The sequence below is a fragment of the Notothenia coriiceps genome, unplaced genomic scaffold (assembly GCF_000735185.1).
Source record: "Notothenia coriiceps isolate Sejong01 unplaced genomic scaffold, NC01 NC01_scaffold00020475, whole genome shotgun sequence".
Taxonomy (NCBI): domain Eukaryota; kingdom Metazoa; phylum Chordata; class Actinopteri; order Perciformes; family Nototheniidae; genus Notothenia; species Notothenia coriiceps.
Genome location: NW_011353176.1, coordinates 174,131 through 198,242, shown reverse-complemented (window position 1 = coordinate 198,242; position 24,112 = coordinate 174,131). Strand labels below are relative to the sequence as shown.

The 24,112-nt window shown below is 39.8% G+C and overlaps 1 protein-coding gene across 1 annotated transcript; it reads left to right on the top strand.

Annotated features, from left to right (window-relative positions):
• The first annotated feature begins 1,267 nt into the window (after positions 1–1,267).
• ret (ret proto-oncogene receptor tyrosine kinase) lies at positions 1,268–23,336 on the top strand. Its single transcript, XM_010779603.1, has 20 exons — positions 1,268–1,530; positions 10,705–10,944; positions 11,167–11,448; positions 12,129–12,367; positions 12,897–13,092; positions 13,176–13,375; positions 14,486–14,768; positions 15,006–15,137; positions 15,642–15,752; positions 15,880–15,993; positions 16,570–16,811; positions 16,899–17,046; positions 17,157–17,264; positions 17,344–17,558; positions 17,768–17,890; positions 17,986–18,056; positions 19,735–19,872; positions 20,002–20,101; positions 21,359–21,506; positions 22,379–23,336. Exons 1-20 carry the CDS (start codon positions 1,464–1,466, stop codon positions 22,534–22,536), a joined length of 3,315 nt encoding a protein of 1,104 aa, XP_010777905.1. The 5' UTR covers positions 1,268–1,463; the 3' UTR covers positions 22,537–23,336.
• The last annotated feature ends 776 nt before the right edge of the window (positions 23,337–24,112 follow it).

Genomic DNA, 24,112 nt, shown 5'->3' with positions numbered 1-24,112 from the left:
CATTTTCAGAATCATTCATATTATTTGATTAGATCAAAATTGTTGTATTAAAGGGGCCCTTTTATGCTCATTTCAGGTTTCATATTTGTTTTTTCTGTCTCTACTGTGACATGTCTCCATGCTTTAATGTTCAAAAGGTTCTTTATTTTTCTCATACTGACTGTGCTGCAACACCTCTTTTCACCCTCTGTCTGAAACCAGAGCCCAATCTGCTCTGATTGGTTAGCTGTCCGGCTGTGTTGTGAATTGTCAACACGAGATGTCCCACCCCTTTGCCACGTATAATATGTTGGAGATCTAGACAATGGAAGTGCAAGTGTTACGTAGTGATGTAACTATGTCTCAGAAGCTAACAAAGGAATATACCAGAGGCGTTTCAGGGTAGTATTTAGAGAAACTTTGGGATTTTAGCCTTTGCAAACCATTTACATGCAAAAAAGCCATATAGCACTCTACAGGAAAGGGAAACCCCAAAAAGCATAATACTGCCTCTTTAAATAAAGGTGGATCTGGTTTTAATTACTTTATATAGTGCTGTGTAGCTTAATCCATAACTATACATAATATTTAAATAGTTGAATACGGTTTTTTTTTTTATCTGAATCTCTAAATGAGCTAAAGTTGGTCAACATATGTGGATTAAATAGCACATCATGAACCTCCGTAATGTAGTAAAGAAGAAGTATAAAGTAGCATCAAAAAGAAATACTCAAGTATTTTAAAACGGTACTTAAGTAGCATAAAAACAAAGCACGTGTTTGCTAGTCAGGTCTCCGTCTCATTAATCCACATGATTGTGAGGGCTGCAGTTCAGCAGGTTCACCATGCAGCCAAAAACCCTGTCACCTCCCCACTGGCAGTTCATCTAATGTTTCACAAATGACACTGGAGTTAACATCTCAATGTTAAAGGTGCTCTATGAGAAATAATCCTTATTTCACACATAAATGATTACAGCACTGTTCCAATAAAGCAGTGATTAAAATGAACGCACCTGCTACACTTTGTTAAAAAACAGTGTATGGACCTTTAAAATGCATCATTACCCATTTAATGATAATTGTTAATATTTTTCCCCCACGCAGAGTGTTAATGAGGTGACTGACCTGCTGTTAAATTATGCTCTTAAATTTCCTGTAGATGCTGAGCTGCCTGCTGTTGCAGGAAGCAGCGGGGCAGTGAGTGGAACAGAGAGTGGAGCAGAGAGCCTCCTCCCCCTGGACAGACAGCCAGTCAGCCCCGCAGCAGCCCCGCAGCAGCCCCGGAGCCGCACACACACACACAGCCGCACACAGCAGCTCGTCTGCGGGACACTGAGGACCGCATCCCCCTCACCGGAACCGCGCACAGGACACTCTGGTTTACGCAACACCTGCTTTTCTTTTATTGCTTTTTTCTTTATTATTCGTCGCTGAAAGGAACTTTAATTTTCATAGAGAAACTTTCACCTATGGTTCGCAAAGATGAGGCCAAGTTGTGGTTTCTCTCTGGGAAACATCGCTGTGGTGCTGCTGCTGCTGCTGCTGGGAGGTAAGCTTCATCATCAGCTTTATTGCTAGACATGCTGATGGGCCACAATATTTTAAATGTAGGTTAAAGTGGCTTACTTGAAAAAATGAAGAGAAAAAATACTAATAATTTCATTAAGAAAAAGTATAGACTAATTGTCACATGGCAAATAATCTATTTGTTTTATTTATACCGCATGATTTCTAAAACCTGCAATTTAATCAAACCTAAAGGTAAAGTATATATAAAAAAAACTAAAACCATGCAATATAAATAACCAAAATATTTAGCCATGTGACATACATGTTAATCCATAAAACATTTCAATTGTGTTTTCTTATCTATCATCTTCCCTGTTTAAGAAATTATCTCTTAATCTGACATCATCAGTTTCAGTTTTAAGCATATTCATCTCTGTCAGTCAGAAAGGCAATTACTTGAGGTATGAGCACAGCAAAAACGATATATCTGGTTTGGAATGCATTTTATTTCCACAAAATGTAAGATTTTCTCCAAAACTGTTTTTGAAAACAAACAAAAACCAAAGAGAAATACAGATACAAAATGTCTGAGCTGCTGCAAACAGACCCAGTAGACCTGAAGTCTAGATGGCAACTAACAAATACACATGAGATATGCTTCTCCTGTGTAGAGGTACAATGGCTTTTACTAAATTGCAACATGTTTGGAAGCTGCTGTGAATTGTAAGGCTTTTCCAAAGACTATTCTGAAATGGCATTGGCTCAATGCCGGCACTGTTTCATGCTGCAGAAAGTGATCCTTGCATTGTGCGCTGGGGATGTTATGCGTGGTATGGCACACTGGAACCTGGAGTCAAATGAATACCGCCGTATACCATAATATTATAATCCCGTTCACAATCCCACTGCCCAACTGTACCAACACTGTCCTGCCATGCCGTCTATATTTAAAGTGTCTCTCACGGCTCAGGAGTGTGCAAATCTCACTGTGTGGCAGTCAAATGTGAAGCGTGGCCAAATATAGGCCATTGTGTCGAATTCCTGGATTTGTTTTTGGACTTAGTCTTAACAGATGTTACTTGTAGAGTGTGAAAGTAATATTATCAACTCATGTTTTAGTGGAAATGAGATGTAAAAATGGTGTCAATGTTCATGCGAGTAGAACAGTGCCTGAAAAACTGGGCTTACAGTACTCAAAAACTACAAGCCTATACGTTATTGCCCAAGAGAGCACTTTCCTTCAGTTAAAATGATTAATTAAATGTTAAAGGTGCCACAGTTCTTTGTAATGCTCTTTACTAATTGTTCACTGTGACAGACAGTGTAGTTTATGCACAGATGCCCAAGAGATGTATTCCCATCACTCTTACAGTAGACATGATGGTCCCATCACACACCCTGCATTACATCTGAGCTCGGCTTTTTCCTGCATGTACTGCCACTGACGCCTGATGTTTATAGATAAACGCAGTTGGGCCAGTTCAATTTCACATGTCAAGGACATGATGGTAATTAAACGGGTGCTGAAATGTATACCCTATGCAAAGGTGGTCGCTCCTCATCTGCCTGTTTGTTGCAACAAAAGACCTACACTGGTCCGGAGAGGAGGAGAGGCGAGCTGCAGGCAGGTGTGCAGCAGCTGCTCCTATCTCTGGGCAAACACTGGCTGTTTGTTTTCTTTAGGAAAATATCGCCTGTTATACAAGTACACAACGCTCAGATTGCACGTTGGATGTTAACTGCCTTCAAAAGGACACATCAGATTGATTTTGCTGCATATGACGATAAAGCTGATGATCTTGTGTCACTTTTGGAGGATATTCTGACTGTTTCCACCATTTACTCATCTTCACTTCCTTATACGTTTTTTAAGGACTAAACTAGTGTTATATGCCAGTGATTCACTTATCGTATCCGATATGGCGTTTTCATCACCACACAAGTCATTTAATACTTTTTTTAATCTAAGGAATGGTAAGACTGTAAAAAATATATATACTTAGTGTTATTCGCATCATCACTTTTCAAGGTTACAGGTAACTCATTAGTTAAGTGATTCTTGCTGAGGTAATCAAACAAGGAAATTGGCAATCAGCGTTCACTAAGAGTAATCAGCATTTTTAGATGCTGCTGTTTGGCCATGCACTTAGGAGTAACATTAAGTAAGGCAGTTCAGGAAATCAATTAGAGTGAATTAAAGGCTGAGACACCTCTTTGTAGTGAGAGATTATGGAGATTATGGAGAAATTTGGATGTAAAAAGGTTCCCTTGTTATCATGTTCAAAAAGATCACTGGAATCTGAAATCTTCTGGTCAGTCATTGCTTTGTTAAGATTTGAGTTTTTGCTGTCAGGGAGAATATAACGTGTTTTTTTTATGGAGTTGAAACTCAATAGTCCCTTTTATGACTCAACCTGGTGAACGCCTTTATTTAAATGAACCAAATTCTCTTAATAGACATTTCTGTGTAATCCATCACTTCCCCTAAGAACAGCCACAGATGTTTCACATAAGAGCATCGATCCGTTTACCTTCCACCGTGACCTTGCTACTGTAGCTTTGACCCTGCTCTGCCCTGTGACCTCTGAAACCTTAACCAAGCGGTGATCTCCCGTGATGACCCCCGACATCCCAGAGGAAGCGTTGTTGCCATCCTCTTAAGCTGCTCCTCCTTCCTCTTCTTCCATTTTCATCAGCATCTTCTTCTTTTGAGAAGGACAAGACCAATACATCTCATGTGATCCATGCTCCTATTTAATTTCCTTCTTTATTACATTATTTGATTTAGTAAAGCATCTTTTTTGTGCTGCCTATGGATGCATTATAAATCTTGTCAGTTGTCTAACCTAGCTGTCACTAGGTCTCTTTTAGTATAATTGAAAAAAGCATGATATGAGTTGTGTGCTGCAGAGTTTGTCTTATATAAAACAATTGTTTATTGCTTTTTATTAAAAAAATGTGGGACACAACATCTGGCCTCAGTTTCCGTCCTCTCAATAAAAGTAAGTAAGTGCTGCTATACATCTATTCAGATAGTGGCATTGCCCTTAAAGGTTTGATCAGAATCAGAGCTTTAATGCATCAGTTTCAGCCTTTGAAACTTCGATTTATATTTGCATTTATAGCTCCTCGTTTTGAGCAAGCAAATTTGATTCACCAAAATGTTGGCAACAATGCCCCCTAAGTTTTTGACGAAACTGGACAAATGTTTTACTTTTTTATGTATAAAATACCTGATGGAGAGAAACCGCCCTCTTTGTTTTTACTTTTATTGCTGAGGCTTAGTCCCAACCATACAGTCTATGGTCCCAACCCCTAACTCTGGAGCGTTGGCTCTGCTGTCTGCGCTGTCTGCGCTGTCTGTCTGTCTGTAGGATGCTGCTCCTACCTGTCAAAGCTCTGTGCCTGATCCTCTAGTCAGTTCAGGGTCACACTTCCCTCTCATGCATGGGTAGAATCTAATTTGCGTTGGTGAAAGGACAAGGAGACATTGATTGAAATGTCGCCCTCGGGGCATTTAGCCCTCTCGTTTCACATGGGCCTTGACAAGTTATTTTCCAGTATAGCCGAGCGGAGCGCGCTGTGTTTGACCCATCATTTAAAACAATGAACAACACAAAAGATTGAGTTCAGCTCATCTAAATCCACATGGTCCTGTGACACTCCAGAACAGGGTGTGTTTTGCTGCTTTAAGATGTTAATTGTATTATTTGTATTAAATATGGGAATCTAATCTGCAAGTTCATTATAATAACTCACTTTTGATTATTGTGGGGAGAGCTCATTTAAACATTATTTCTTATTGCCAAAAGAGAATCTTGCTGCATGCCCCTCCTTTGCCAGCCCAACCCTGGCATCACCCTGTGTCCTTTTGTTTGCTCCTTCACTTTACTGAAGTGGGTAAACACGTTGGAATTTATTTTTCCACCGGCCTTTCACTCCACCCTTTCCACCAGCTGCGAGTGCCAGAAGCTCTGAGAGATTCACTTCCATTTGCGCTGGAAGATCAGTGCCCTCCATCCTAAAGCAACGTCCCTCCCTTTGTTTCCATACTATATCCATTGGATTCACTGTGAAACCTGATGTGGAAACACACAATGTAACAAGCCATAGATACAACATTTTCTATTTAATTAATTGGATTATTTTATGTTTATTTCTTTAGCGGCTTTTAGCCATGCTAGCAGTGTAGCTCTAGGGATAGCAATGTTGACGATTGCTATACTTCGAATTATGTTGAATCAAATATATGTTTAGTGCACATTTTTGCACGCTAACATGCTACACAATGATAATCGACATGGTAAACATTTAACTTGCTGAACATCACAGTGTATTAGCATTATCATTTGAGCATGTTAGCATAATGTTACTATAGTTAGCACATGATGAGGCAGCACCACAGAGTAGCTAGCATGACTTTGGTGTTGTTAAGCTGTAAAGGGTCTGTTTCCTTTGGCGGGGTCTTTTATCTTTGTGCCCTGGGTCATATGTTCCTGACAACATAAAACCTTGAAAAGTTGACTTTACTGTTGTAGAGTGCTAAAAATGGGCTCGAAGGCTACATTGTGCTTTTGCGGGTAAAATTGTACCTTTTTAATACAAAAACTCAACAACAAAAAATATTGTCCCCATTGTGTTTTACCTCATACCTTTTAGCAGAGACCTGAAGCATTATGTTTTGGAGTATTTGTACACACGTCTGTGTGTCTGATCATTTGTTAGTCTAAACATAACATTTACCTTGCGGTTTGGTCAGTTTTGTGGATCATACCTAACCCAAACAAGAGCTTGAGTGGCATTTGATTGACATTTTTACATAAAACCCCTCTGTCGTTCAGATGGCACCAAGGACATTACAAATTTGACAATTTCTTTCACAGACTTTCAGAGTAAAAGGACACAAACAGGCCGGTTAATGTGTGTAAACAGAATATTGAACTGCGGGACATTGGACCCTCCCTGGGATCAAATAAAACCTCCTCACTTGGCAGTGGTCACAGATCATTCTTTTTGGGCACAGTTATTTGGGGAAGTTGATAAAACCCTTTATGAAACCAATGGCGGTGAACTAACTATGCAATAAAATTACATTAATGTATTTTTCTACAGGCAGCTAATGTCTTTGTCTACATCTGTGTGCCCATCAGTGAATCTGATGGCTTTGTACCACCGCTGTGATTAGGATAGAGATATTTTATCAAAGCACTCTAATGACTACTGCGTCAAACTCAGTCAGGAGGTCCATGATGTAACACGTGTTCAATATTTGATGCCACTGTCACTCCCACGGGAATTCTTAAACCAAATTTGTACTTGCAGCTAACCCCTGAGGAGATGTTTATTAGATTTGTTGATGACTGATGAACATGGTTCATTGGATCTCAGCTCTTGTATTCTCTGAAGGATGATTGGATTACATTATGTTGTAATTGATTATTATGTTACGGTATGCATCGCGGTAAACTGAGTAATTTACCTGGAGCCTGTCTCCCTCCCTTGAACTGATATCAGATATCGTATTACTCTGATGAAAAGTGTGATGGCTTTGTCATCCTAACAGGAAATGACTTTGTATTCTCTTTACGACTCATTGTTTTGCGATTTAAAAGCATCACAATGAGACCTTTATTAAAATCCAGGTGATGGATCATATTACGAAGCAATCATGCACACTGGCACAGGAAACTAAGAGCGAGAGAGTTCCAAACATTATGATCAATAATAGCTTTCAGAAGTTGAATTATAGCTCAATGTGCAGCTTTTTAGTTAATTGAATTTTAGAAGAGGACCATTCCCAAAGCTGTTACATCTTTGGAAGCAGAGCAATCAGGATTCCAGAGTGATTATGATATTTATTATATTTAGATCACCATGATATTACTGTGTGGATGCCACTGGTTACAGCTGCTTTGTAAAAGCTGATGGATTATTTGAAAAAGAGGATATCGATGGGCTAAATTGTGCCTGTGAAATGAACAGTAGATGTGATATTTGTGCGGGCCGTGCATCTAAACAAGTGGGTCCGTATTATGTGCAGCAGCGGAGATGATTGCACACATGCAGCCATCAGCCTCTCTCCCCGTCTGTCTCATCAGTACAAAAACAATCAGCATCACTGTTGATTAGTACGGTTATTGATTGGTCTTGCTGCCAGATACATGGCATTTCCAATGGGTCGTTACCAGGGACAGATGCAGGGCAAGTTGACATTGGGAGAGGAAAAAGGGCACGGGACTGGGCTCTCACCGCAGCTCCAGCCTACCAACAACATTAGTGAAGGAATGAATCATACAGAGGCCAGGTCACTTTTCCTTATCTGCCATGTTGTTGACAAGGATGCTCAGTGAGGACATCTGGGTGGGAGTTAAAACGTTTTGTTTCATTGAGACATAGAGGCAGCCTAGGTTAGTCTAGCACATGAGCTCATAGCTGGTAAATCTATCAGCCGAAGCACGCATTGAGCTAATTAAGTTCCTGTCTTTGTCTGGGACGACGGAGAGAGGGCGTCCTACCCTATCAGTTCCAACCAGTCCTAGACATACTGTTGTCTGTGGCACATGGTTACAGATTTTGTGATGAGCTTGTGTCCTTTTTGTCCTTCCACGGTTAAAATATGAGACAGAACTGACACAGGCCGTAATTAATTTGGAGAAATCTGCCATCGTCAAAGGCATACGTGTGTAAACGAGTGAGAGGTTTATTTCATTGTTGTTGTGTTTCATCAAACAAGTGAGGCGACGTACAAGTTCAATTTCACCATCCACTCAGCAGTACATGACATATATTGTAAACACGAATTGCTACAAGAGTCCTCCTGTTCAAACACTGGCTTTGTTTGCTAAATTACTCACTCCCGCTTTTGAAGACATGACACGGTGTATAACAGCTCAGCATCAGTTTTATAGGGGTGTAAAGGCTGTAAAAGGTCTGCTTATGGTGGTAGTGTTTACACACTTTCAGTTATGGGAGGTCAAGGCTGTCCTAAAAACAGCCTATTGTTCATGTGCATGTAAAATCTGTAAGAAAAAACCTGTGTGTGCGGTAAGGGTGCATATTATCTGAGGTGAAATATCATTGCTATATTATCGTCATTCTTGTTCATCATTTAGGGAAGCTAATGAGTCATGCTTTTGGAAAAATCTTCATCATGGCAAAAATGCCATTTGCTAAGAGAGGCCTGCTTGATCCATCCAATTAATTTGTTTTGATATAAACTGCTTGCTTTCTGTTGGCTTCAGTCCTGGAGAGAAATTGAATTTTGAATGATATAAACAAATTGTGTCGCACAGGCTCCTGCAGCCACCGCGGCTTCGGGCCAAGGCCAACATTCATAAATGCATTCAACTCCCACTGGTTAACGCGGTGGACCCTCTGGTTTTATTTGCAGAGCTGCTGTCGTCTGGTTTGTTTATTCATGACTGATATGTGTGGGATATCTGCAAAGGGCTGTTGAAACGGGTATTTTTCTAGCTTGTTAAAGATGCTGTTTAATCCAGCATATTTAGCAATTTATCAAATGAATACACTTTTAGAATTAGTCAAATAATGAATCATGATAATGATTAAGCTGCTGCTTTCTGTTTGTGCATGTGTCAGTAAGATAATAGCTCCCTCTAATGGTCACTTTAAGTATACATATGGAGATCTACACTGAGATTGGGTTAACTATCTTTATCTAGCTTCCTATATTTTCTCACAACAAAAACCCATACTGTGTTATTCTGCTCCTGGAACTCCTATATATTATTATGGAAGTTACCTCCAGTAAATTCAGATGGCATGTGTTGCGGAATGTAACATTTTTAAGACATTTAAAGTGTGCTATTATACATTGTCGTTCTACTAAGGCCATCCATCCATGTGGAGTCATTTAGTTTCTGCCTGTACTTTTTTATTATCGAAGTATTATGTTTGGTGTTAAAATGGGCTTATTGTGAGGAACAACATTATCATTCACCCTCCGATGTGCGTCATAGAATACATATTGCTTCACTTAAGAGAATAATTCTTCCTCTTGTTATGCTCTTTAGTTACTCTGAAATCATCTGCTTTATCAAAAACATCCCAAATTGACTTTAAATGATATCCTGTCTTATGAAAAACTTAATAAAATAGCAAGGTCCTTTAGTAAGAGCCTAGTTTATTATTAAAATAACTTTTTTTTGTCATATTATTTTCACATATTGTTGCTTATCAATCTTTTGCCTCTGTGTTGTAAATATATTTTGTATATGTTTGGCTTTCAACAAGTACAACTCAAGACAAACTATAAGGAAACACTATTTCAAACACAAGTATGAATGGTCCTTATTTAGCTGCGAGAAATGTAGAAAAATGAAAACCATCCCTAAAATCTGAGTCATGAAACTGAATCCCACAAGAATTAACAAACAAGTGGCCTGCTGTTTGTTTTTGTCTCAGGAACACGTCTAATAAAAAGGGCTGCAGCCTCGCTGAGTGTATCTCCATCCTTCAGGAAGCACGGCCACATTTTATCCATCAGCTCGGCCTCCTGTCATCCAACCCCCACAAAATTAAATCAATGTCTGAAACCGGAGACGAGGCCTCAACTGCAACAACAGAAATAGAAAATCTAGTTTTGCTGTCTGCTAATGACATTAGTGCGTCCCCTAAATGGTCGCCTACCGTCGTCAAAGAGGAACCTAACAGGGATATAATTCCAGGAGGAACACTCACATCTCCATTTTCCTGTAAAACACACAGCCTGCCACAGCTCTTATGGATTTCCGCAACACACATGAACACATACACACTCCTCTTTGGCAGGTAATGATTCATTTCACCCTAGTATCATGTTATCCCTTGTAATTAAACATCTCAAGGTGAACACAAGGAGAATCGGAAACCACATGTTATTGACCGTATGAGAAATTCATTAAAAGAGCAGCATAAGTGTCATTTGAGCCCCTCCTTTCAATTTCCGCTAGATGAAAGAGGGAAAAAAAACTGAACCTGTCATAATCCATGTATGTGTTCATTTCCAGTCAGTGGCCAGACAGCATTGTCAGTGGGTATTGTTCCTATTGTATTGTTGATGCCTGATAACTGTGGTTTTACTGCTCTGTAATAACACTCAGCTGCACTGTCAGGCCTTATTTCCAGTTATCACAGTGTTCTCTTTCAAGGGGAAATCCCCCTGTGGTGCGCTGCTGCTTGTTTTTTAACATCTGTTAATGTCTTCTTCCTGCAGGAGCAACAGGGCTGTACTTCCCTCAAAAGGAGTACTTTGAGACGGTGTACGTGGGCCAGGTGGCTGGCACACCCATCCTCCAGGTCCACGCCATGCTGGACAGCAACTCTGAACAGCCGCACTACTACCTATGCAGGACGGGCTCCAGCATACGTCACAGCTCCTGGTTCCACCTGGACGTCAACACTGGGATACTGTCCTTAAACAAAACCCTGAAGGAGAACGATTTCGTCTTGTCCAGTGAGAATTTTAATTTATACTCGCCTTACAGTGCCAGGTATCCCATACACATGAGAGTAAATTAGCTTCTTGACGTTTATGCTCTTTGCATACTAATAATGCTTTGGCTTCGTTTGCCTACACTATGATAATGTAATTGCATGCAGGCATAAAAAAGAGCTTAGTCATCAAAAAGAGCACTGTCTGAGATTAAAACGCGGCTTGTTTTTGTTTTTGGCTCAGATCATCCCTCGTGGTCCGTAAAGAAGTTGGTCCTGCTAGCCATGGTCTCCAAGAACAAGAAGCCCCTGTGCAAAAAACCCACTCGGATCACACTGGACTTTGTCAACGCCACACTGCCTGATTGCGCTCAGACTGATCTGAAGGAGCTCTGCTTCCCGCACAGAGACACGTCCAACCCCCACATCATGGAGAACAGGTTCCCCGGGGCCCTGAGACAACTCCGCCGTCTCACCAGACTCCACGTCTGCCCCAACTACACCGTCTCTTACCATGTGGAATCAGGTCAGACACAATAAAGAGAGACTCATTCTCACATTCTCATACATATAAATATGTTATTTGTAAGCAATAAAAAGGCACTATCCTCACATTTAAACACTAATGTTGTTGTTACAGCTGTCGGTCTGGTACCAGTAGCCTATGGTGGCTAATGGTATTGCTGTAAAACACTCATATTAAGATTGAAGATATCGGCTGCAGAGATGTCTGCCTTCTTTCAATATAATGGAACCAGATGGTACTTGGCTTGTGGTGTTCAAAGCGTCAAAAGAATACATTTGAAAAACTCAACAGCAATCTTTTCCCAGAAATCACGACCCAGTTACCCAAGATGATCCACAGACCTTGTTGCGAGCAGTTTAATGCAGGAAATTCATTTTAATATATATTTGAATATTAGTTTTCTCAAATGTTTTTTTTTTTAATACTAATACAGGTAAAGGGAAAAATATGTTGATTTTGTGTTGAACTGTCCTATCAAACTAGGAAGCATTTTAGCAAAATGCTACTTTTCCATTACTGTAATTTTTAGTTGCCATGTGAACTTGTTTACCAAGAGTTTGTATTCCTGCTTTGAATGAAACACATACCATCTCTGACTCAATGTATTGTATTTCAGACGGTGGATTTTTAAACACATACACTCGCACACACCTGATTTAGTGTGTTTCTCTTGTCCACAGATACCCCAGCACCGTTTGCTGTGGACGAGAACACCACAGAGCTGGTGGTGACGGCTCCTCTGGACCGTGAAGAGAGTGAATGCTACCGACTCCTGCTGGTTTGCACAGTCCGGACAGAAACGTTCATCACCAAGCTGGACGCTTCACTGGATGTGTTTGTCAACGATGAGGACGATAACGCACCCTATGTGAATGGGACAGACACGGCAGATATCGTCATCAGCTTTAATCGGACAAAGGTAAGGAGACTTATAAAACACAGAGAAAAAATCTGTCATCTCTTTTTAATGGTATTCTCTCCTAAGTTCATGACCTGAGATAAGGTGAAAAAAAAGCAATGATAATCTTCCTTTTTTTCAACTGTGAAACCTGCTTTTTCTGGTTCAATTTTCAAAGTTACCTTTTAGTTTAGTTTTCCATCTCTGAAAACAAGTGGATGAAAAAGACAAAGCAGCAGGTGATTTGCTTTTTACCTCTTGTGGCCAAAAAGAGTATTACAAAAACAAACAAAAAATTCCCTATACAGAGACATTTAAAATAAAATTCGCCTGCCATAACTTTAAAAAATGATATACTAGCTTAACAATTTGATCAGATGTTTTTAAATCCTAAACACATGGGAGACATTTTTAGAGCAGAAGAAGGATCCCCAGACTTTTTTTCTCACCAGGCACTCACTGCATACAGATCTGATCAGATGTTATGGTTTTTAAGACACAATGTGGGATAATATTATCAACTTTACACATTTGTAATTTTTCCTTCCAGGATGGGTCTTTTGGCGCTTTGTTTGTCTTCGACAGGGATCTAACCCCCATCTTCCCGATTGACCAGCCCTACAATAAATATGTGTGGACCTTGCTCAATAATGACACATGGATAAATGAAACATTTGACATTAAAGGCACCTTCAGTGAAAAGAAAGCTGCTGTTGGAGGAATTCGTGAGACCGTTCACGACTACCGTAAGTGACCCAGGGGCTACTAAAAATCATCTGATGTTATGATCATTGTAGTTTTAATACTCATGTTTGCCCCTTTATTTTAGAGCTTGTCCTGAAGAGGAACCTGGTGGTGACGGAGAACCGCACCGTGCAGCTGGACTTCATGGTCAATGACACCACCTACCCCGGGCTGGAGGGAAAAGTGTTGCTGCACTTCAACGTCACTATCTTACCTGTGCACATCCGCTTCAACAACATCACGCATATGTTCACATTAACACGCAGAACTTCTCTTTATGCTCAGGTATTCATGAATGCTTTTTAGATGAATCTTTATTTTTTTATAGGAAAGGTTCAAATAGTTTTCAGGTTTTTAGTAACTCACATCAATTGTAGTTGGCATCACTTCAACATTTTTTATGATGATAAAGATTAAGTAAAAGATATCCAACTGAAGGGCTCAGGCTTGGTAAAAGAACACCTTGATGTGAAAAATGCAAAAAAGAAAATGTCGACAGGGGGTTAAAGCACTCTTGTTTTGATGATGCAAGTTTATATTCCCTTATAAGACTTAACTTAGTTTTTACCCTTCTGTTTCACTTAAAAAAAAACTGCTTTGATGTCCTTAGACTAGAGGATAAAAAAGTCCCCCTTAAATACTTCCAAAAATATACATTTAGATTATATCGCCCTTTCAGTTATTTAAACCAACTTCAGTCCTAATCATCACTACCAAACATTCATTAATTTAAATCCTTTAAACGCCAGTTTGCAAGATTTAACTATTTGATTCGATCTTTTTTGTATTGTCTGGAATATGACAATGATTTGCATCATTGATTCTTTTTTGTGCATTTGTCCCGTGGGGCAAACATGAGACTCAATCTTGTAGAAAATATTAAAAACTACAATTTTGAAGCCAGTGCTTTACATTTAAAGCCAGTGCTTTACATTTAAAGCCTAACACAATACAATGCAGTATTTCTAAACTAAATAAAACTGCTGAATTGTGAATTTAATGGGGTTCGATGGGGACAAATTTGTCCTTAAGGGTCTGTATTTTAGCTCGACAGTTTATTATGGATATATTATTGGAGCTGAGGATGAACTTCCAAAATTCTATGAAAAAATTCACACCCTTGCCAAATGTTATTACACATGCATTGACACAGCCAAAAATGTCGCAGTGATGAATATAGGTTAAATATACTAGCTATATATAGCCATTTTAATAGCTAAAAAAGTGTTGACTCACCTCTAAAAACACTGAGAGACTGCCATCTGCTGGCTCAGCAAAAGATACAAATCAAGATCTCTGTAATAAAGCAGTCTAAAAAGGTATATTGTGCCAACCTTCCACTTAAATCACCTACTGTCTTTTAAATTGTCAATCTCCCATCCCATCTGCTCTCAGGTCGGCAGAGTTTGTGTGGAAAACTGCCAGCAGTTCGATGGCTTCAGGGTCACATACCGGCTGGAGGTACCCGATAAGAACGCGTCAGTGGAGGTGCAGTCCTGCTACACAGCCATAGGCATCACCCAGGCCCCGGACGAGATGTGGGGCCTGCTCTATGTGAACGACACAGAGGCGCTGCGCAGGCCCGAGTGCGAGGACCTGCAGTACATCGTTGTGGCCCAGGAGGAGCACACACAGCTGGAGGCCAGCACGCAGATCCACATCATACTGGATGCTGAAGGTGAGAACAGTCCACTTAAAAAATCATTAGGTTTAAAAAAGATAGGGTTCAATTCTTCTAATCCTAATGTAATCTGTGCTCATCTTTAATATACATTAGTAAACAGCAAAGTATATTAAGTTTGGCTGCTATTTAGTGTTTCACTTCCTTACGTTCAGCACCACCGCAGGTCCGCAGGCACACATGTGAAGACTCCCAAATGTCTTTAACCGTGTGTTTTTGGCACTTTGTACACAGTAAACAAGGCCAGCCAGGAGAGCCAGCGGTTCCTGTCATGTTCAGAAAACAGACAGCGAGGAGTCTGTGAGTCTGTCCGAGGCCTGGGGGCCACAACAGGGAGATGCCAGTGGAGGCAAGGCTCTGAGAAAGGTACTTTTTATTTTATGAACCCTTATAACATCTTTTCCTCACTGAATGATGTCAACATTATTTATGAGACATTACAGTCATTTAAGTAGAACCAAATGTTTCCCTAAGTGGTGGTAATGGAACAAATTAAAGGACGAGAACCACTAACATCCTTTTTGAAAGAATTTGGGAAAATGTGGTCTTAATTTCGATGAGAAAAAGCACTAACAGCACCACATGGTGGCAACAGAAAGTTCCCAAAGTCATCTATTGTTTTTTAAGCTGATACATTTTATTTTAAAGACTTAAATTCTGGCTATTATCGAGGTAAACCTAAAATACATTGGCTGCCGTTAATTGTATAAATTGATACATTTTAAATACCATCACTATTTAAAAGAGTTAGTGGTACTTTTCCCCTCCAGTTTTTCTAATTAAGAATTCCCAGCAAAAGACTCCAACATTTGTTGTCATCTGGTCATGTTTTGCACTTCAGTTTTTCTCTCCTTTGTGTTTATGTCCTAGGTATATCTGAAAATTACTCCACCTGCTCCCCTGACCTGCGCACATGTCCGGACAGCTTCTGCGATGCAGTTGAGAGCAAAGATCCGTCCATATGTCCACAAGACTGTACAAGTAAGAAACACATGGCTTGATTTTGATTACACCCATGGATTTCTACAAATGTAAAGCTGTAAAACACATCCATATCACATGTAAATCTAAGAATAAAAGCATTTTGACTGTTTGTTTGTCTGTGCAGAGGAAACCGTTATTGGAGGTCATGAACGAGGCTTGAGGAATGGGATCCAGGCTGGCTATGGGACCTGCTACTGCTACCCTGAGAATTGCTTCTGTGAGAAGGAAGATATTGAGGGTGAGTCGCCATAAATCACACAAAACTTTCAATAGGGCTTGGTCAAAATATTACATAACTATATAGGTCATTTCATATCTCCGTAAGGATATATGATGGTTTTACATGTTTTCTAGTAGTTCAATAATCGTAAATGGTCATTTTTGTTGTATACTCCTCTGTGATTTATAGACTTGACAAATTAAAACTATTTTCTAGATTAATTAAGAACATTAGTGCAAAAATGAATTATAAAAGATTATCAGCGATACAGTGACTATTTTTACATGTTTGCACACAAATACAAAATAATCAGATGAATATAATAGCGGGATTTATCTGACTTTTATCAGATTTTCAGAGACATTTGAGTTAGTCTGTGCCTATTATCATCAATTAAATTATTGTGTATCATTATATCTAGCTATATTTAACTTAATAAGATACAATTGCATTGAATTGTGATCAATTATCATATTGACTTATCTCCCAGCCCTGACTAATGATAATAAAGTGTTCCTAATTCAATAAAAAGAAAGAGAAATACATTGCTGCTTTTCTGAAAATAACAGTATTGTGCAACATGCTCTCCTGCAGAGGCCCTATGTGATGACATGTGTAAGACCATCATTGCCACGGCTCTGCTACTCTCCTTCATCATCTCCATCCTCCTGTCCTCGTACTTCATCCACCGCTACCACAAGAACTCTCCCAAGCCTCCGATCGCCTCCGCTGAGATGACTTTCCGCCGGCCGGCTCAGGCTTACCCCATCAGCTTCCCCGGTAACCTTCGCCGCGGCTCGCAGGACTCCATCGAGACGGACACCTTTAAAATGCCTGTAAGCTGCTTATTTTGGGCCTGTGACACTTTTATTCAGCAAAGTGTGGTGAACTGGTTTCGAACATATCAATGTGTTTCTCAACAGGAGGATCCTAAGTGGGAGTTTCCTCGTAAGAACCTTGTACTTGGCAAGACTTTAGGAGAAGGAGAGTTTGGGAAAGTTGTCAAGGCGACAGCATTCAGGCTGAAAGGAAAAGCTGGCTACACCACTGTGGCTGTGAAAATGCTTAAAGGTAAGAGAGAGAGTAGACAAGGTGGGGAATTAATGGTGATGTATGGGAAGTGAATGTCTGGAGAGATGAATGAATGTATCATTACAATCCCGTCTTTTCATCCATGACAGAAAACGCTTCCCATAGCGAGCTGCGTGACCTGCTGTCAGAATTCACTTTACTGAAGCAAGTCAACCATCCACACGTCATAAAGATGTTCGGAGCGTGCAGCCAGGACGGTAAGGCCTCACTCCTGCTATCCTCCCAGGACATGTGTGTTGCACATGGACTCTCTAAGTGCTGCTTTTCTCTGAATAGGTCCTTTGTATCTGATCGTGGAGTACGCCAAGTTTGGGTCGCTGCGCAACTTCCTGCGCGACAGTCGGAAAGTTGGCCCGAGCTACATGAGCAGAGACTCCAACAGAAACTCCAGCTATCTGGAGAACCCAGACGACAGAGCGCTCACCATGGGTGACCTGATCTCCTTTGCATGGCAGATCTCCAGAGGCATGCAATACCTGGCAGAAATGAAGGTATTTGCCAAACTGGAAAATACTCAATTTCCAAAAGCAAATATATGGAACACATTCAAAATAGTCGAAATACTGAAGCAGTTGCATTCCAAATACATACACTGAAAGAAGCTACAAAATTGAAGTACTAAAAGATGTTCAAGATGAAGTTAAAGTGTAAGGGTTGAAAGTACTGAACGTCTTTTTAAATTAATTTTTTGGTCCGACAGCTTGTTCACAGGGACCTTGCTGCACGAAATGTCCTGGTAGCCGAAGGGCGAAAGATGAAGATCTCAGACTTCGGCCTTTCCAGAGACGTGTATGAAGAGGACTCGTATGTAAAGAGGAGCAAGGTAAAGAAAAGTACTCTAGTACTACTAGTGTATTTACAACCATCTTCTAAATAAAAAGAATAGAAAACCTAACCATGTCTCCCTCTGTTTTCCAGGGCCGTATACCTGTTAAATGGATGGCAATAGAGTCCTTGTTTGATCACATTTACACAACACAAAGTGACGTGTGAGTACCAATAGCATATTACACGAAACGTTATTCATGTATCCCTTTACTGCTGAGAGTGAGATGAGAGTTTTGACACCACTCTCATATCTATATGATAAATCTGAAGCTACAATCAGAAGCTGGTTAGCTTCAATCAATCAATCAATCAATGTTTATTTATATAGCCCAATATCACAAATGTTACATTTGTCTCAGTGGACTTCACAGTTTGTACAGAATATCAGTATGACAATACGACACCCTCTGTCCTTTGACCCTCACATCGTACAAGGAAAAACTTCCAGAGAAAACCCCACAGTTTAAAGGGGAAAATGGGAGAAACCTCAGGGAGAGCAACAGAGGAGGGATCCCTCTCCCAGGACGGACAGACGTGCAATAGATGCCGTGTGTCAATCGAAGAGATTATACATTTACAACATAGGTAGTCCAAATGTTTGGAAATGCATGTGTCTATAGTAAGAAGGTGAATCCACGAGGATGTCAACAATCCTGTGGGAGCCATCAGGGAAGTAGTATGATGAGAGTCAGGCAGGACCGCAGAGACAGGTTCAGCCACGACTCGAAGTCCAGAACTCAGGATCCAGGACTCAGGACCACAGGAAAAGGCACAGCCACGACTCAAGATCCAGGGCTCGCAATCCAGGACTCAGGACCACAGCAACAGGATCAGCCATGACTCAGGATGCCGGCGTATATAGACACCAAAAAGAAATGTGGGGGAAGCTGGGTTATTCGGAACATGAGAGTACACAGGTACAGACAGACAGAAGGAAGAAGTAAGATGTCCCCCGACAGTCTAAGCCTATATCAGCAAAACTAGGGGCTGAATCTAATCAGCCCTAACTATAAGCTTTATCAAAAAGGAAGGTCTTAAGCGCACAAAACGGATAGGGTGTCATATCCAGGGCAGCACATAACTGATGCGCAGGTGCGAGCCATTTAGGTTTAATTTTTTTAATCCGTCCGCGAGCACGACGGCATCTGCGATCCCTCACTCTACCCCTCGCTATCGCGTGAAGGGAACAGTTCATGAGCGTGCTCACTAGCGCACCCCCTCCCCCAACAATAATCGTGGCTTGATATTGAGTAAGAACATGTTTTTATGAACCACACAGCTTCTGGTCTTCCAAGACCCAACCGGACAAAACAACGTGTTGCAGGCACGAAACATACTACCAATAGAAATACATTGCTTATCGTTCTGCGTGACACGAAAAAAAGGGGAAAATCGTGTTGGTGAACACGAATCAATAGATTACATTTCGTGACTATAACACGAAATGCCGTGAGACTGGGTTGCTGGATCTGTCAACGCTAACAGAATCTGCCCACCAGCACTTCAAAAGCTCCCAAATGAACATGTTATATGTAGTTTATTCAATACAAACCCATAACACCTTGTAAAACCAAAATGTAACCTTTTTTTAATCAGATATAATATCTTTAATAGTGAGAATCAAAGGTGCTGGTATGCAGTTTTTGCTAGCTTCAGTCAGAGCCTTGCTATACCAATCTAACGGCTCTATATTTAACAGACAGATATTGGAGTAGTATCAATCTTCTCATCCAACTCCCAAAGCAAAAATGAATATTTCCAAGATTGTTAAATTATCCCTCTAAGAATTTCCATTATATGTTATCAAAACATTCTTATGAACTCCTATTCTTTTTCCAGCTGGTCCTTTGGTGTGCTGTTGTGGGAGATAGTGACACTGGGAGGAAATCCCTACCCAGGTATCGCTCCTGAACGCCTCTTTAACCTGCTGAAGACCGGCTACAGGATGGAGAGGCCAGAGAACTGCACGGAGGAAATGTGAGCTCCACTTTCTCTCCACGGAGTGCAATAAATCCCAACCGCCACATTAAGACAGAAAGTCATGGAAAATGACTGTTACGGAGGATTCAATGATCTCACTCACTGTAAAACGTTTTCCCTCTGCAGGTACAACCTCATGATTCGATGCTGGAAACAAGAACCAGAAAAGAGGCAGCATTTCTCAGACATCAGCAAAGAACTGGAAAAGATGATGGTGAAAAGTCGGGTATGGTGAAGCTATACAACACATTATGATAACTTATTCATATTGTTCCACAGGAAAGAAGCTATTAATCAGTCTGTTTCCAGGCTTTACTCGTGCAATTTTTCTTTCCACTCCTGTTGGAATTGCAGCTGGCCTACAGTTAGCAGTATAGCATTTCTGGTAAACATCGTGTACTGCTGTTTAGAGTTACACATATGTTTTGCGTTACCCACGATCTGTCACTCTTTGCAAACGCTGTAGATACCATAATTATAGTTTGAGGAGCACTGCTAAAATGTGGCCTTGGGCAGCATAATCACAGAGCATACCAGTCAGGCCCCTGATGTTGAGGTGAGCTAAATATAGAGCATTTATGGACGAGGGAATGCAGACATCCCAGAATACAACAGGCGGCTTCTTCCCTGTTATCATAGAGAGGCAGTGGGAGTGTCACTTGTAAAGAGTCGAAAGTATTTGCAGTGATCTCCACAGGCTCTTTGTCAGACGATGTCAAATATTTATTAACACACAATATATACAATCTATCCTATATAATATGACTAAGAAGGCAATGACACAAACTGATATACTGTGTATATATTGCTAGAAATTATAATTAAATATCATATAATTTACTCAAAACTTAACAAATCAGTCTCACATTTAAATGTATTTTTTTTTTAAATGTTTAGCTTTTGTAAAGTAAACTCCTACAAATCGTATTTGCACACACACAAAACACTGTGAACACAGTCTTTGTTTTAGCTCTGAACATTATTTGCTTCATTTTATATTAAACTAAATCCCCCAAAAATATATAGCTTTAGATATTATAAACCATTTTATAAAAATGGTGTGATTATAGTAGTCAGCTCTATAAATAATATATAGGACTATTTTTTGCAAACGGTCTAATGTATGGATAGCCATTTTTAAGGGTGACCCCTATACTTACATACAAATAAGATATATAAGAAATTGAAATTACCTATATAAAAGTAATAAAGGTTTAATATATACCTTTATGTATACAGGATTCCCTTTTTAAAAGTGTACCTTTTAACTTGGTCAAAACCCAAAGAAATGTTGTTTTAAAAACTGATCATCACAGATTTTTATTTTCATATTTCCATTAATGTCTAAACAGACATTAGTTTTCTTCCACTTGTGCGTCACTGCCCTGCATGTGACCTTTAGCACGGGCACTCTCAGACTTAGCGTGCAGTTTTTCCCCGCCTCAGTAATCAGCCTAATCACACCTTCATCTGCTCCTGGCAGGATTACCTGGACCTTGCGGCGTCCACGCCTGCCGACGCCCTGCTGTACGACGACGCGCTCTCTGAAGAGGACACTCCACTAGTGGACTGTAATAACGCCCCTCTCCCTCGCACCCTCCCCTCCACATGGATTGAAAACAAGCTCTATGGTAGAATCTCCCATGCATTTACTAGATTTTAGAAACAGGACACACAACACAAGCTCTCTTTTTTGGCAAGTTGTGATTGGCCTTTCCGTAGTCAAGTGTGCGTGACTGTGATCTAGGCATGCCTTTTTTGCTGATTAATGCTGACACATCTCCCATTTCATCGTAAATGAGAGGGCTCAGTGTAAAAAAGATCTTGTGTCTTGACTTTTTTTGTTTTACTTGGACCTGCTTCTAATGTAACACGAATGCTGACCAAAATGATGCTACATTTCTAAATATTGAACATACCATTACTTCTTATTTATATGGCACCACTCATACTCATGCTTAGTCTGCATTTTTATGAGTTCATTTTTCACACCATCACATTTCCATTGTCATCATTCCATTATGTGTTTGCATTGGTAGAAACAGTGTGCAACATTTGAAACAGGTCCTTGTCGAATCAATCACTCACTGTGTTTTTTAAATTCAAGATTGTCTTACATTTCCTGACTTTCTAATGTATATTAGCTGTTGATCTATAATGTTTCACAATGCTGAACAGAGGAACAGTAAGGCTTTTGAACGCAACTCTCAGGTGACGATAAAAAGTAAAGAACACATTGGATTTATTGTTCGTTTGCATTTTTGAACAGTTACAGGAAGGGGCATGAGCAACATTATAGCTAGATACATTTGTACCAACATTAGTAAAACACTTAATAAATAATAAATGACACTATATTTTGCTTTATGTACAGTAACCTATACAAAGCCATAACTTCAACGGGCTTTTTCCAGGCACTACAGAGTTTGATTTGAGAGCCTTACTGTCTGCACGCTGTTAATATTTCACTGAGTGCAGAAAAATGATATGTTCTCGTTTTTAGGCATGTCATACCCGAACTGGCCTGAGAAGAGCCCGGTACCCCTCAACAGACATGATGCCACTAATCCAGTCTTTACAAGATATGCCAATGATAGTGTTTATGCAAACTGGATGGCTTTGCCTTCACCCGCAAAAGCTGTGGACAAGCTCGATAGCTAAAAACAAACCAACACTGTAGAAAAGATGACTAATTGGTAGATGTGTATATTTCTATAAGACTGTACATATACAATCTGATGCTAAAGTTGGTTCCCTTTTATTTCTGTTGCACGGGGTATTCAACGTTTTAAAACTGGGGTCTTTTTTGCTGCAAAAGCGGCAGGATCAATGTAGACCACGCTTCATTCAGCTCCTCAGTATGTTAATTGTTACCTCACGGGTCATGTTGGCCATGTTGTATCACTGCATGACTATTGTACCAGATTGTATGCCAGTGTCAATGTCTTTTAAGTGCCTGTGCCGCTTCTACAATAGCCTCCAAATATTAATGTGCAACTGTGAAGATCTTGTTCCAGCCCAGGAATTAAAGGGGACGTCTTTACCATCACCTGCTGTAGACAGCTGGGATTGAGTGGACAAACAGCAAAATGCTGAACTTGTTCTGAAAATGTAAAGTTTCTACTTTAGAGGATTGTGCTCCTCAAATTGTCAAAGACCCATTTTGTGTTTCTCCCACAAGATGATTCAAAGCTGTTCTTGCCAAAGAGAAGTAACACAGACATGATCAGTGAGCAGTTTTCTTGCTTTTGTTCTTGTTATATATATTTTTTTTTTACATGAGAAATATCAACTAGTGAGTGCTACTCCAGTGTAAGGACCCAACACTTAATGTAGACCGTGACCATGTCCCATGTGAGACTACAGTTCACTATTGGATTCACTGTAATGGCAATCTTTGTGGAAAAAGTATGATTATGTAAACTAATGAGTGTTATCATTGTTATGTTGTTATTATTTGATTAAGTTCCAATTAATAATAAACGTTAAAAATGTTCAGTGTGGGTATTTTCCTCATGTCTCTAAAAATGGATAGTAAGCTTCTGTTTACTGATTACTTTAATGTTCATATTTTATCTTTACAATGTTCAAAATTATTTTGTTTTAACTTATGATTGGTGGTTCACATACATTTTAGTTTTTTTATACCATTATAAGGAGTCTTATATTACAATATAAGTTCCTAGTGTACTTTGGGCAGGATTTTATTTCTAAATAATGTTTAATTTTGTGCAGTAGTTGCCTAGGAAACATTGGTCCATTGGAGCCATTTCTTGTTTGAATAATCAGTCTCTCTAAATTATGTTAACATTATGTGCCGCCTATTAATCACAACTGAGACTCAACTCTTGTTTTGGCTGTTAGAAACTATTTGTTTAGACAATCTGATGATGGTTTTAGTTTTTCAGGTTTTAGAGGTTTTAGATTTTTGTTTCAGTGTTATATGAGCTTACATTTCAATAGTTTGTTCACTTTATTGTTTATAACAAATGGTTATACCTAAGATAACGTTTTTAATTAAGGTTTCTTTGGTAGGCAAAATATAATGCATGTCACCCTATCTAAGTATTATACAAATAGATATGTGGACTGGTGACCTGTCCATGGTGGCTCAGTGATTTCCACATAATGTGTGCTACGATAAGCTCCAGACTCCTGCCACCCTTAATGATACTGATAATAAAGGAAATGAATGAATTACTTAAAATAGAACTCTATGGGAACATTTGATGGTTTG

Coding starts and splice junctions, on each gene's coding strand:
- ret (XM_010779603.1), top strand. CDS start 1,464: ATGAGGCCAAGTTGTGGTTTCTCTCTGGGAAACATCGCTGTGGTGCTG. Junction 1,531..10,704: donor GCTGCTGCTGCTGCTGGGAG/GTAAGCTTCATC, acceptor TTCTTCCTGCAG/GAGCAACAGGGCTGTACTTC. Junction 12,368..12,896: donor TCAGCTTTAATCGGACAAAG/GTAAGGAGACTT, acceptor TTTTCCTTCCAG/GATGGGTCTTTTGGCGCTTT.